The sequence below is a fragment of the Neomonachus schauinslandi genome, chromosome 12 (genome assembly GCF_002201575.2).
Source record: "Neomonachus schauinslandi chromosome 12, ASM220157v2, whole genome shotgun sequence".
Lineage (NCBI taxonomy): Eukaryota > Metazoa > Chordata > Mammalia > Carnivora > Phocidae > Neomonachus > Neomonachus schauinslandi.
Genome location: NC_058414.1, coordinates 30,972,769 through 30,988,662, shown reverse-complemented (window position 1 = coordinate 30,988,662; position 15,894 = coordinate 30,972,769). Strand labels below are relative to the sequence as shown.

Below are 15,894 nucleotides of genomic sequence, written 5' to 3'. Positions count from 1 at the left end.
AAGTAGTAAAGCTCAATTTGAATAGTGCAAGGGAGAATGGAGGAAAAAAAAAAAAAACAAACCTGGAGACACAGTTTTATAATAAAGGAGAGGTGACTGAAAAGTAGCTCATAGTGACTATGTGGAAAGTTTCTCTGTTTTGTTTTTTAACATTGGGAAAATAACACCGCTTGTATGCTGTGATGTGTGGGAAGATCTAGAAAAGAGGGAAAATAAATGGAAGAGGACAACTATTGGGGTGAAGACCTTAACATAAGAGAGAAGATGGGATGTAGTGTACAGGTCAAAGGACTGGTCTTCCACAGCAAAAGGATTATTTTATCCCTACAAGCAGCGAAGGAAAGGCAGACTGTAGGGGACAGAATGTGTAAGAAGGGCAATTTAACAACATACAGAACTTGACAGTCTCTTTAAATCAGCCATTTTGTTTGTAGAAATTTGCCTCATTAAGGAAATAATCCTAACAGTACAAAGACTTAGCTATAAGAATGCTTATGACATTATATTTAAAAGCAAAAAACTGAAGGCGTCGTAAGAGACCAACAATAATTAGCTACTGGACTTTTCAGGCCTAAAATCCATTCAAGAAAAAATGTTTAAAGTTATATCAAGATGTATATCAGAAAAACTGAGTTTCATCTCACTGGTACACAACCTAAAACTAAAAACCAGTTTTAAATATGAAATATATTTTAGGATGTCTTCTATTAACATATTTCATGTATTTAACTTTGAAAGGTAACAACACTCCAATCATTTAAAAAGACTAATGTCTAATAAACATTTTTAAAAGTTCAGTGGCACCAGTAATCAGATAAATGCAAATTAAAACAATCGGAAAAAAACCCAATAGGATATCATTTTTCACTTAAAGAACTGGCCACACTTTTTTTTTTTAAAGATTTTATTTATTTATTTGAGACAGAGAGAATGAGAGACAGAGAGCACATGAGAGGGGGGAGGGTCAGAGGGAGAAGCAGGCACCCTGCCAAGCAGGGAGCCCGATGCGGGACTCGATCCAGGGACTCCAGGATCATGACCTGAGCCGAAGGCAGTCGCTTAACCAACTGAGCCACCCAGGCGCCCTGGCCACACTTTTAATACTTAGTTGGCAATGGGGGTAAGGAGGCAATCTCTCAGGTTGCCTATAGAAACTAAACTAGTATGGCCGCTCTGGAGGGCAATTTGACAGCATATTTCAAAAGCTTTAATAAATAATATATATGGTTTATTCAAGAAATTTTACTTCCAGGAGTTTAACTTAAAGAAATAATCATGGTCTGTATAAAAAGATGTAGTTACAAGGTTATTAACTGCAATAGTGCATGTGACAGCGAACAACTAACTGAATGCATCCTAAAGGTCCAACAATAATTGGGTAAACACGTTATACAGATAATTAAATTAAATTCATTTAGGGAAATGAGGCTGTGGAAGGATAGTTAATGACATGCAAAAATGTCCATTATACAGTATTAAGGGAAATAAGTATTACAGGTACATTACAATTCCATTTTAATTAAAGAAAAAATATATCTATGCATAGAAAATGCCAGAAAGCTACCCATCAAAATGTTAATGCTTCTAGCAGCTGCTTCTTAAAGGTAAAATTATGAGTGACTTAAACTTTCTTCTATCTACCTGTCTTTATTTTCTAATTTTTCTATAATTAATACATATTACTTTCCAAATAAATTAAAAGCAGAAATTTTGTTAGGGATAGACTTTTACAGTTTCTTAAAATTAAAACCCAATAAAGCTTTTTAAAATGTGTCTAATACAGGCATATTTCATGGAAGCAATTGACTGTTTAAAATACTGGTTCTTTATGACAATCAGGATAGTTTAAATCTTTCTAAAAAGAAGATCTCCATGGTCAGTAATGCAAACGTGCTTATGACTAGGTTGAACTGATATTTCCCTTCTCATTTTATTGTTCTTTTTATAAGATAGGAGAAATCCCTCAGCGTATAAAGGAGAAGAAGCTATACATACATGTTTGGATTAGTCCATCAGAGAAAGAGGAAGTTGCATAAAAAGTGGTTAAGCAAGTTGGAGACACAGAGCATATATCATCAAATTCATTCTAAGGGGACCAGTTGAGAAGGTTCCATTACTGTAAAGTGTTGTAATAATTAATACAGACTCTTATATAAGTAGGAGAGAAAAATTAGTATTCACATTTATCTTTATATTTTAATTTAAGTTCCTTCCTAAATCACTAAAAACAGCCTTTCCACCTACATGTTAATGGCCAAACCCCTAATGTCCAGCTGTCATCTTGCTCTGTAATTCCAGGCCTGTGGCACACTCCACACAAACTAGCTGTATGACTATGGACAAGTTATTTAACTGCTCTGCATTTCAGTTTTTTCATTTGTAAAATTAAAATAGTGGTGCCTATGTCACCGGCTTTTGAGGATTAAATGACTTAATAGAAGGAAAGCACTTTGAACAGTGCCTGATATATAGAAAGCATTCAATAAGTATTCTCACTATTCTTTTTACTAGTATTATTTTTGAACTATTTGTTACCTTCATAAAATGTCCTATAATCCAATACATCCCAAACAGTGTAATTTTATGCCTGTTCAAAAATTCTTGCCGTAATTTTTTTATAGATCTAATGTACTAGAATTATCCCTTTTCCCAAGTGATCCATTTACTCAAGTCAGAAATCTTGGTAGCATAATACTGTGTTATTTCTCCCTCACTACCTGAAGTATCTTCACAGTCTTCTCTCTCCAATAGTGACTTCTCTCACCCTAGAGACAAGGACTATACTTCTTCTCAGAATTTCATGAAGCACCTACACTCTTGAAATCTATGTATCCCTGGCAGTTAGGAAAGTTTCTTTCTTACATTAGGTCCTCAATAAATGCATCTTCAGTGTGTGTGTGTATGTGTGTGTGTGTACATATATTACACATATACATATATTTCTGTTTCCCTTACAGCTCTGACCTTACCATAACATTTTTAAAATATATGAAGACGATCATTCTATTCAGGAAACCAATTATGCAAGGAGAATTTCAAAAAAAATCCATAGATTTCATCTGATTAATTTTCAGTGCTGATGAGACTGTAGGAAATTCTTAACTCTCACACAATTCTGGTAGTAGGATAAATTGGTACAACTCTTTTATACCGACGCACTTTAAGGGCCATAAAATTTTTCATTGTATTTGCCTGAGTAACTGTAAATTCACAGCAAAAACAAAAAGAAAATTGATTTGCACAAAATGTTCATTATTCTTTCCTTCATAATGGAAAGAAATTGGAGAACAATCTGAATGATGGATTTCAGTTTTGAACTCTCAATGGACTATAATAGGGCTACTAAAGTTATCATTATAATGACTATAGCAATAGAAACACATGCTGTTTTCTAAAAACTGTATTTATGCTGGAATTACAATTAGACAAAAAGTGTATTTACATAAACACTAAAAATGCAAATTGAGTTTGTATTTTTGAATGATTTCTGACATTGAAATAAAAACAGTTTTAATCAGATGAATATATTACACATGATATTCAACTATAAATTAAGATTTCAGTAACGTATTCAAAACGTCAAATACCTTTGGGTAAACTTCAAATATGGTGTGTAGTCTATTACGGCAGGAAAGTTTCCATCCAATCCTTCTCCCTTGAGGCAGAAGCTAAGACAAGAGACAATAAATATGTCACATAATACATAAACTTCTAAATTGATGCCAAGTGTTATAAACAATCTCTTGTTAGAGACATTTCTTTCATCAAATTGCATGTAAATTTTTTAATTTATATTTTATTCATATTTAATTCATACATTACTTGTTACAAATGAACACCTTAATAAAGATACTCTACTTTCACTACCAATGACAAAGGATTGCACAAGTTAATACCCTCTAATATGAATATATCATGCAAAAGAAAAACTTTCTGAGAAATCTGTTCAAACATCATTTATCGGACACTACTTTGGTCTTCACTGGATTTTAAGACATTACTAGAGGATTTTCAAATGAAGACTTGTTCACATTTTCATACAAACTCTTATGTGACATTGACTAACTCCTTAAAAGTTCTAATTAGAAAATGAAAGTTTTTCTAAACTATTTGAATAAGTGAAAGGGCTTTGATCTTAGACCTAAGAAGAATGCTAAAAAAAACCCCTTTTAATCTTTAGTCAATCCTTTTTGAGGCCATGGCAACAGGAAAAGGTTGAGATTTGCCCAAAGTCATACTGGGAGTCTCATAAAGCCAGTAAAGAAACTCTAGATCTCCTGGTCTCCCAATCTAGTCATCTTTGTTTTGTATGATAGTATATCCAATTGGATAATTAAAAAAAAGACGTTTAGTTTTATTATTACTATTATTAAAAGAAAAAAGTACATCTTCTAGGAACATAAACAAGAACATTTATAAGACGTAGGTTATCTTTTAAAAAACAAATTCATCTATGAACTCCCACCTTCTGGTTTCTTTGGGAAGTTTGCCTCTTGAAATACCATTCTAATATGTTAATATCAAGGGTATGTACATATTTTTTCATACTTGAATAAGGAGTGAACGAAAGTGGCCACACTTGATAAGAGCTTTCCTTCATTTACAAAACTATTACTAATGTTATCTTTAAGACATTTGCTTTCACAGCAGCATGACAAGTGAAAAATCGTGTGTGTACATAGAAGGATAAAAAAAAACCAACCTCCATATTGCATCTATCATATTCATATTCTGAATAATTCAGCTAATAACTGAATACTTTATTAAATCTTAGAGGAAAATTATATTGACAAAATGAAAATATTTTGAAAAGGAAGTGATATACTAAAAAATGGTAACCTCAGTGGAAATGAGCAGCATTATTTTTTGATTCAAGATCTAACAGATTTTCATTTAAGTTTTATACTTATTTTGTTGATATTCTTGGATTTTTAAGTGATATTTTCCAAAAAAATTTTAATATTTCCATCATTCTTATGTTTGAGTTCTTGTTATAAACAAACCTTTTACTTTTTTTTTTTTTTAAGATTTTATTTATTTATCTGACAGAGAGAGACACAGCCAGAGAGGGAACACAAGCAGGGGGAGTGGGAGAGGGAGAAGCAGTCTCCCCACTGAGCAGGGAGCCCGATGCAGGGCTCTATCCCAGGATCCCGGGATCATGACCTGAGCCAAAGGCAAACGCTTAACGACTGAGCCACCCAGGCGCCCAAACCTTTTACTTTTAGCATAATGTAAAATCTTGGATCAATTAAAGAAATGCAAAAAGATACTCTTATAAATCTATGAAAAACTTACATTTTCATTTTTAGTACTTATAACCTTAGTCTGAAATCAATTCATCTTGTTGATAATAAAAGCAAATGTTAACAATATTTTTGCTGGTCTAGATATATAATACAAACATAAGATACCCAAGATATGCCAGGATCTTTTTTATTTCAATACATGAGATAATAAAAATCTTTCTGGCTTTGAATCTACTTTTAGTGCATCTCTTTTTATTTTAAAGCAGGAGCTAAAAATACTAAGAGATAAGATCCAAAAATTTCTTCCAGTGCTACCAGGATATATAATTTTTCTGCTGGGGAAATGCAGTCTCGAATTGTTTTGCCCAAGCTAGAGAGCAAACATGTCAGTTAATTCCTTAACCTGAGACAGTCTCTTTTCTGAGAGCAAACTCAGAAAGCCGATGTCGCTGGATAGGGAACAACATGAATCCAATATCAATATCCAGCCGTGTGCTTTACTTATTAGCAAACCAAGAAAAAAAACCTAAGTAGAAACTATTATGAGGTCGTATAACTTAAAAACTGAATACACTTAGATTAAGTACCTGAAATCAATAGCATTTAGTCCAAGCAGCATGCCAGCAAGCATATTTGCTTCCTCACCCAAGACAATTGCTCCATCTTCATAAAATCGCCTAAAAAATTAAATGGGTAAATATGTAAATATTAAAAGCAGACTGAAGTTTCATCCATAGAAATTATTTAGAGACCAAACTAAAGTAGAAAGAACTAAATTTTATTTATCAAAATAAAAACTATCCGGATCACCCAATTCTTGTAGATACTTAGGAAAAAAAAAAAAAAAATCCCAGCATTAACAAAAAAATCATTCTAAGTGTTTCCACTTCTCTTAAAAAGAATCCCTAAAGTGACTCTTTCAATGGGCCAAGATTGTCTACTATTTTTCCCTAATAGTGAAGCAGTATGAATGTAATTTGAAAGATGGCAAACTCACAATCATTTATACTGGTCTCTTTTTGAAACTATGTAGACTATTGTGGTATGCATAGAACAAACACAAACACACATTGTTTTTCTGTAATTCCAAGGGTTGTTAACTAAATGAAGAACTAGAAAGATGCGATCATTAGTAATTCATGCTAACCTTTAACACTACAATACTAATGGGCTAGCAGGGTGATTGTGTATGAAAAAGAAAGTGTTCATTATCTCTGACAAAATATGAATATGAATCTATCAGTGTTAATTCCTGTAAAGCTTTCTGTTTCAGTTAATGTTAGTTAAAATACTAAAATTTTATCTTAATATACTTAAAATACTTTGAGAAAATATCATGATATGAGCCAAAAGGTATTTTTCCACAAAAGAATGTAAGATCATTGTATTTACTTTCTTTAAAAAATAATACTGTGCAAAAGCTAGTTTATGTTCAGTAAGCAGGGATCATTTAATTGTTGTATCTATTTATATTAGATACAGACAGTAGATGCCACTCTATAAGACCCCACTAACTAGAAGGAAAACATTTTAGTAAATGAAATTTGTCTTACTCTTTTCAGTAAAAAAGATTTTAATATGCTCATAATCCCACCGCCAATTCTGCATAGTTCACAGTTTAAAAATACTTTTACAAACATATCATTTGATACTTGCTCAAAAAGCCCTGAAGCAAAGGTGGAAACAACTATCATTAATTTCAAATTTACCATCAAGAAAAGTTAAGAATTAGGTTAAAACAACTTGCCCAAGCTCATGCAGATAAACTGCTCAAGTAAGAAACCTAATTCTTCTTACTTTAAGTTCTATGTGTTTCTATTAAACCATACCACTTCCTATAAAACAAAAATATTTAAAGAGAATTTAACCTATGTTATAGTTCATAAGGAATTTTAAGTGAATAAAAAGTACAAAGGAAAATAAGAGACCACTATTCTACCCTCTGTCAGATATAAGGCTACAAATAAATATGGTGCGAAGACTGGCTTGGAATAGATGTTTTCTGTTTCCTTGGAAATATGGGAATTGCTTTTATTGACTTATACAGAAGAGAGAAAAACTAAAGACTTCCAGTCTAACAAAGATTAATAAAATAAATGGAAGGAATTTCTATATATTTGACTAAGATATTTCACAAAAAGATAAAGATACTTAAATAAATCTATATACCTGAGATTCTGTCACTGTCCCGATAGCTAAATTGGCTGTTGACAGACTATTCTGACTCCTAGAAGAACTATGATTACAATGGCTCTAGATCCCCAAATTCTATGGCACACATGGCTTAGAAAGAATTCTGGTTTTTGATACTGGGAATCACCCATTATTCCTAGTATTTCCCTATATAAGAAAAGTTCTACTTTTTTTTCCCCTCCATCTTGAGGCCACCATTTTTAAAAGTACATTCTAAAAATCAGATCAAAACTATTTCTGCTTGTTTCCTAATGTCAAAATTGACTTAGGGACTGTTGAAGAATATCAAACACACAAACAAATCTAACCAATTTTAGAGATTTCTTAAAGTCTAAAGATCTTACGTATGTGTGTATATAATATTGTTTTGAGGAATTTTTTTGGTTTTAGTTTTACTAATAATTTTTGAAGTTAAACAATATAAGTGAAACACTTGCTACATGTGAAATAATTCCACTCAAATAAAACTATACCTGAAGTATAATGTTGTAGAGACCTCATTTACTATAACCCTTTTTTTTTACAAATTCATTTTTTTTATTTTATTATGTTATGTTAGTCACCATACGTTACATCATTAGTTTTTGATGTAGTGTTCCATGATTCATTGTTTGCGCATAACACCCAGTGCTCCATGCAGAACGTGCCCTCTTTAATACCCATCACCAGGCTAACCCATCCCCCCATACCCCTTCCAGGAAACTATTCTTAATCCAAGGCCATGAAGATTTACATTTATGTTTTCTTCTAAGAGTTTTCCATGTAAGTCTGATCCATTTTCAGTAATTTCTGTATATGCTGTGAGGCAGCAGTATACAAGCAACTTTTACTAATGGTTTTCATCTTAATAATGTAAAACTTCTAAACAGATTCAGATTCCAGAAGTCCTTCTTAGCTCTTGAAAGATATGTTATATTGTTCACTATCTACTTTTCTCACTTACAGAAAAGTAGTTTTTGACGTCTTTATTCCAAGTATTTCTTTTTTTTTTAAAAGATTTCATTTATTTATTTGAGACAGAGAGAATGAGATACAGAGAGCATGAGAGGGAGGAGGGTCAGAGGGAGAAGCAGACTCCCTGCCGAGCAGGGAGCCCGATGCGGGACTCGATCCAGGGACTCCAGGATCATGACCTGAGCCGAAGGCAGTCGCTTAACCAACTGAGCCACCCAGGCGCCCATAGCAACTCCTTTTTCACTTTGTGAGAGCTCAGTAATTTTTGAAGTTTTATTTTATACTTTACTCCTTCCTTTTCTTAGTCCTACTATAATATCAAGAAAATTGATATTTCTTCTGAGCACAACTTTTGTCATTATAAATTAAGTACTGTGGTACAATTTTAAAGTATTAAGTACGTCTCCATAAAACTAATTTCATCTTTTCTTTACATTTTCCATATTTGCTACTTCAAATTCTTATCAGAATGTTTTCAATCTTGTTTCAAGTGTCACATTTTTGCTTCTTAAACTTTTCTAATTATTTTTCAGTCTGTGGGTGGGGAGAAATTAAAACTCGGAGCAAATTAATTCAGTTTCTCCCTTACCTACCTTATATTACTCTCTCTTTCTCAGTCTTCCCAGTAAACTACCAAAACAATCACCCACTTTTTTTTTTTTTTTTTAAGCTTGGATTCTAATCTCAAATCCACCAACCTCCCAACTCTGGCTATTTCCCAGTTAACACCTCAATCCCTAAACCATGAAACTCTGCAAGGGTTGTTTTCAATTGCTCACTAAGACATCCCCCACCTTAGGGGAAAAAAAAAAATTACTTGAATGTCTCTAATACTCTGGAGCCATATGATGTACTCCTACCAGAGGATTTACTGTATTTCTCATCCCCATACTTCCTCCACCCAATCTTATCCTTGGATTTCCACTGATTAGTATTTTCAAGCTTGCCTATCTTAGCCCATGTAGCTCCTCCTTCTGTACTGGGGTAAACACTTGTATTACCAAAAGTCATTACTCTTTATCTTTGAAGAGTAGAAGAAGAAGAAATTACTTGATTCAGAAACTCTCAAGATTCCTAAAGGATCAGAGATCATTTCTCATTGTTCTACAAGCGCTTAATCAGGCAGCATCCAGACAAAAGGTAAGGTGTAACTATTCTTTCCAACAGTTGCTTGTATTTTACAAACCTAATCTTCCAAATAATAGTTATGCTGGGGCTAGAGGTTCACAATCAAGTTTACTTATAAACCAAGAAGTTTCTTTGGTTTGATTTCAGTAAAAACAAAAAACAGTATAAATAGTTTAAAACAAAAAAAGGAAGACTTTGCAACTGCATTTTTTGGTTAACTTCTAAGATGAGAATTCTGAAATAACTCCTTACTTCCTTTCCTGGGAATCAGAGCCATTATATTCACATTTAAGTACTGTGTGTATGTATATATGTAAACATTATATATTTGCATGTATGTATGTATAAACATTTCCTAAGCCATGTTTCTGTTTGAATAATGTATGCTTATATATTGTTACAAAGTATTTTTACTTGATGGACTTTTTTGAGCTGAATCATTTCCTTTTTTTTTAAAAGATTTTATTTATTTGACAGAGAGAGACACAGCGAGAGAAGGAAAACAAGCAGGGGGAGTGGGAGGGGGAGTGGGAGAGGGAGAAGCAGGCTCCCCGCGGAGCAGGGAGCCCGATGCAGGGCTAGATGCGCGGCTCGATCCCAGGACCCTGGGATCACGACCCGAGCCGAAGGCAGACGCTTAACGGCTGAGCCACCCAGGTGCCCCTGAATCATTTCCTTTTTCTCAAAAAGGACAGCTAACACCTCAGAACAAGGCAAAAAGCATTTCCCTTTAAATATTTGAACTTCTCATTCTAAAAATAATTTGAGAATTATTTCTACCCCACCCAATTGTCTAAGAAACAAGAATAACAACTAAGATTACTAATGCTTTAATTTTTACTCAGAAGACTACCATAACCTTAATGCAGCCTGGTTATTGAACAGGAGATGATTTCTGTGTAAACTTCGTTTTGATTTCATTAATTTAGGATTTTTATGTTTGATCTATGAGATTTTGATACTATTATTTTCAAAGCCTTAGTATCCTTTTTATTATTTTTCATAATTAAACTTATTTACTAGTGATAATAAATAAAAGAAACAAATTTTTCATTTCATGAAGTTCACCTCAAACATCATTTTCACTGCCTATCTTTAGAAATATCCCTAAAGAATATTGCTATAAAATAATTCAATAATTATATATCAAATAATTATGTGCCATGATAGAGGTGTTAGTTAATGATATGGCAGTAATCATTTTGTAGTACATAAGCATATCAAATCAACATGTATATCTTAAACCTACACAGTATGTCAATTATATCTAAGTAAAGTGGGAAATAAAACAAACAAAAAAACAAAACAAAAAAAGAATGTATCATAATAAATGCCAAGGTTTTCTCAAAATCCAAAATGCCAAATATTGGATCAGGACATGGAAATTAAGATTCTTCCAGATATATGATTTATCTATGGACCTAATTTCCTCTATCAAAACTGGTTTATAGTTGTCACTCTCTTCTTCTCTTTCACAAACATGATTTATGAGGTAGAAATCAGTATGGTAATTTAGAAGTGTCTAAGGCAGTGTGGTCCAATAGGTTATGCATCTGTGCTGTGCAATTTGGTAGCCATTAGCCGCACATATCTACTGAACACCTGAAATGTGATATGGCAACTGAAGAAGTGATTTAGTAATTTTACCTACTCTTAATGAATATTAATTTACAGAGTGGCATGTGGTTAGTGGCCACTGTGTTAAACAGTACATGTTCAAGGTATTGAAATTATTGAATATTTTCATTTACAAATACTTTTGAAATGGAGAAAAGCAGTTTCTTTAACAAAAGCTATAAACAAAGATTAGACAACCAGGATTTTATAGGAATTCCTGTTATCTTAATATGAATCTTTTTTTCTACCACCATAAAAAAATAATAAAGTCCTGTTTTTCACACGGCACAGCATGTCATCTCTTAGTTAAGAGATGCATACAACCTATGAAAAACAACACTCGTATAGCCTGCCCTAAAAGACAATTGAGCGATCATTAGTTACATATATGAATTAAAACAAAGAAATAAAATGTGGAAAGAGTAAGAATGCTATAGAAATTTCATAGTTAGATTTTCCTTCAAATTAACTGCTCAGAGAAAAGTCTGTGGAAAGAATGAAATTTCAGGTATTGAAAGTGTAAGAAACAGAAATGATTCAGAGAAAAGATATTCTAGGCATAATGTGAAGCCTCAAAAGATAAACCAAAGTAGATGTCTGTTTAGCTGACGAATGGCATTTTCCTGAGAAGATAGTGGATTTACCTGAACAGTACAAAAAAGACGAAATAAAATAGTTGAAGACTTTAGAAGGGAATTAATCTTCGTTCTATTTTTATTTCTAATCTTTAGGTGATTGTTTTAAATACATATTTGAAAATCAAAAGGATGTTTAAACCTGGTTGTTTTGAAGTCTCTCAGAGCTGTAGAGATGTATTCAGATAAATGTTTTTCCATGAGTGCTACTCTGATCCAGGCTCTACCCTAAAAGGAAGAAGAAAGAATCAAATGTGAAAAATAATTACAAATTAAAAATATATTTTGCCCAGTGAGTCATCAAAAATATAATAGCATTTTAATATGTAAAGAACAACTCAGTCAAAATATACATTTGATAAAGGCTAAAAAATATTTAAGTAGGTAAGAATGGGTAAATTTTGATTACATATAGTATACCTTTGTTCTCTAGAGATATAGGATACAGTATATCATACTAACTTTCTATCCTCTGAAGGGACATAACTATTAATATTGGATCAGAGACTTCTTTTCATAACTCTCTGCCTCAATGCCCAAATCAACATGCTAATTAAAATGAGTCTCCTTATAAAACATGAACAGAGTCTATTCTCTTTTAAAAAAGATATCACTGTCACACCACTTGTTTAAGAAAATTTCCCACCTATCCTTCCAGAGGGAGGTTTTAGATAACTAATAATGAACCAAATTTCATTATTTATCATGCATCCAAAATCATGAATTACCGAGTTTGCACCCAGGACATTCTAAAAACTATTACTGAATATTAAACCAAAAAAAAAAAAAAAAAAAACGCACAGCAAAATTACTCAGAACCAATTTCTAGCAGAAAATCACAGAAAAAGACAATTCTGACTAAATGTGAATAATTTTATTTTTGAAAGGGGTAATATCATTCAATAGCTGAGAACAGCCAGTTATTTTTTTTTTTAATAATCCAAAGCATTTCTCCTGGACTCTTTGTTTAGAATGAAAGAAAATAAGAGGTCATATTTGTAATGAGAATTTTTTAATTCGATTACTTTCATTTTCACTCAGCCCTCCCACAAATCTCCAGAAAATCCATGAAGATCAATGAGACAGAGAATCAAAACACTGCAATGACAGTTGAGAATAAAGGTGACACTAATCAATATATATGATGGTTGACTACCCATATGGAGAAAAAAAGCATTCTTTAGAAATATCTACAACTTTAGTGAATTCACCAAACTTCCGGATAGGAAGGATCAAAAAGCAGTCAATCTATAGACAGTGGTAAAACCTGACCAACTAGAAGCAGCAGTACTGTTGGGAAATAAAGGAATGATATGGGTGTGATTAGCATGGCAATTTGCCCATCAAGCTCAAAACCCCTTTTAGCCTGCACAGTGTTCAGTCCGTTATTTTCTGCAGAATAAGCCTTGAGGAACCTACAATTAGCTGTAGCTGACCTAACAGGAAGGAAGAGGCAAGCCACTGGTCAGCAATCCCAAGTTTCTCTCTTGAAATTTCCTTTGAAAGACAAGGAGGCTGGTAGTAGTAGCTTGAATCAAAAGGCTAAGATTTCACCAGAGCAGAAGCCGGGAGAGTTGCTCTCCAGAGAAAGTTAGACACACGAGACTGTGCTATTGCTAGATAAGAAATGTGGGGAAAGCCCTGCTTCCTGATTTATTAATTTCAATCCATGCAAAACTGGGCTGTACTTAATTTCCTGTCCTTGGATGTTTGTGGAATTCTATTATATTATAATAATACACTGCGCTAATTTTAACAGTTTCTTTTCTTTCAACAAAAGAACTTTTACTAGAACAGAAGATAAACAGACTTATAAATGTTGGGGCCATGAAGTGGGGAAGTCGAAAAACCAGGTTCAAGATTTTAGACTTTATCAAAGTTGGATAACGGTGAACCACTTAAGGTTTTGTTTTTTTTTTTTTCCTCCAGGGACACAAATATTCATTTCTTTGTCACTGAAAGCTTTTGATAAATAAATAAATAAATGCAGTTAACACTTCTGAAGGCTGTAATTAATATATGCTTGGCCCTGTTTTAAGATACATTAAAATATTTATATACATTAGGATATTTAATCTTCCCAGGGTGCCTGGGTGGCTCAGTCAGTTAAGTGTCCAACTCTTGATTTCACCCCAGCTCAGGTCAGGATCTCAGGATCATAAGATCAAGCCCCGTTTGGGCCCCATGCTCATCGGGGAGTCTGCTTGAGATTCTCACTCTCTTCTACCCCTCCCCCTGCTCATGTTCTCTCTCTCAAGTAAATAAATCTTTAAGAAAAAAGATATTTAATCTTCCCAAGAATTGTGTGAGTTAGGTTACAATACTATCCCTACTCATCTCTACAAGAAACAAAAAAATAGACAAATCAAGAAGATAGGAAACATCTCACCACCAAACCAACCAACCTAATTGAATAAAAACCTATATACTCTACCTTCCCTCCTGTTTCAGGAGATGAACTGTAATCATTTAAGAGAACAAAAAGACAAATTACAGAGTAGGCAAAGATATCTGCATTACATGCATCTGACAAAAGACTCATTTATAAAATAGAAATAATTCTTACAAATCCATAAGAATAAATTAAAAACGGGGCCTGCAAGGGGAAGACTTCAACTATAGATTCAACTCCTTTAGTAGATATCAGGATATTCAGATGTTTTCTTCCTTTTTATGTTAGTTTTATGATTTTTTTCAAAGAATTTGCCATTTAATAAGTTTAAAATTTATACGTATGAAGTTATTCATAATATCCTTCTAGGATTTTTAATGCCTGTAGGGTCTATGGGGTTCATTGGCCTCTTCTTTATTCCTGATACTGGTAATTTATAATCTCTCTTTTTCTCTTTATGAATGGTCTTGCTAGAAGCTTATCAATTGTATCAATCTTTTTAAAACCACCAAGTTTTTGTTTAGTTGATTTTCTTCTAGTGTACATTTTTTTCATTTAATTCAATTTTTGCTCTTCATCATTTCTTTCCTTTTCAGTATATTATTTTTTAATAGCTTTTCAGATGAAAACTTTGATCACTGATTTTTAGCCTTTAGTCTTTCATATACATGAGAGCCTATATTTAAACCTATTTTCCTCTAAGCACGAGTTTTTACATGTTATATTTTCATTTTCACTACTTTCCACGTATTTTTTCAATTTCAAGTGTAATTTCTTCTTTTATCCATGAGTTATTCAGAAGTCCTTCTCAATGCTGACTCACCTAAGCATTTTCTAGTTATCTTTTTGTTATTAATTATAGCTTAATTCCATTGTGGTTAGAGAACACACTTTAGATTACTTCAATCTGAAATTCACAGAGATGAATTGTAACTCAGCCAATGATCAATTTTTGTGTAGGTTCTATGTTTGGTATGAATTAATATTTTATAGTTTTCTATTTACACTTTATTATATACTCCAGCTCTCTGGTACTACTAGTTCTTATTTATATTTTCTACTACAATTATTAAAAGTTCATTACCTGCCTCTCCCATAGGTCTGTTCTAATTGTCTTTTTTATATTTCTTAGTTTTGGTCATTTGATCTTGTTTCCTGATATGTGTGGTGGTTTCTGATCCAATATTGTACACTGCATATAAAAGTTTGTAGCTGCACTAATGCTATCTTTCCTTGGAATAGATTTATTTTTCTTCAAGTAGGCAAGGAGTGTACTTGAAAATCACTTTGCACTATTTAAGGACACCACTTTTAGGCCTTTTTTGGGCTGGTCTTCATCTGAATTTCCCTTACTCCCCAGGTGGAGCCTTTCTGGGATCTCAAATAAAAGCCTAGAGTATTTTACAGGGCCCTGCCAACTTGTTTGGCCTTGAACTCTAACCTCTGTCTCCAGAATAAGACTGTGAAATCTTTAATCAGCTTTTTTCGCCTCCTACCTGCTGCTTTCAGCTTGGTTTATGAAACTTCTGCTCTGTGCTTAAGGTAGCTAAGAGCTGGCAAACAGCTCACAGGAAAAACTGCATGTCTAACCTCAGACACATATGTCTGTGGCTCTCTCAATATTTTAAGTCCTGGTCTCACTGGCAGTTCCCAGCTCCCACTTCTGTTTCTCTAGCTCAGGGAAACTAAAAGAGCCCCCAGAACTCTCTGAGTAGCCTCTATACCG

At 33.1% G+C, this 15,894-nt stretch overlaps 1 protein-coding gene across 6 annotated transcripts in view; it reads right to left on the bottom strand.

Annotated features, from left to right (window-relative positions):
• RUNDC3B (RUN domain containing 3B) overlaps positions 1-15,894 on the bottom strand; it is a 126,301-nt gene that overhangs the window by 48,316 nt on the left and 62,091 nt on the right. For all 6 annotated transcript variants that reach the window (XM_021689686.1, XM_044920062.1, XM_044920064.1 and 3 more), the window contains 3 exons: positions 11,919-12,004; positions 5,837-5,926; positions 3,588-3,668 (listed from right to left, as the gene is read on the bottom strand). In XM_021689686.1, the coding sequence (XP_021545361.1) occupies positions 3,588-3,668; positions 5,837-5,926; positions 11,919-12,004 (257 nt within the window). The remainder of the gene's footprint in view (positions 1-3,587; positions 3,669-5,836; positions 5,927-11,918; positions 12,005-15,894) is intronic.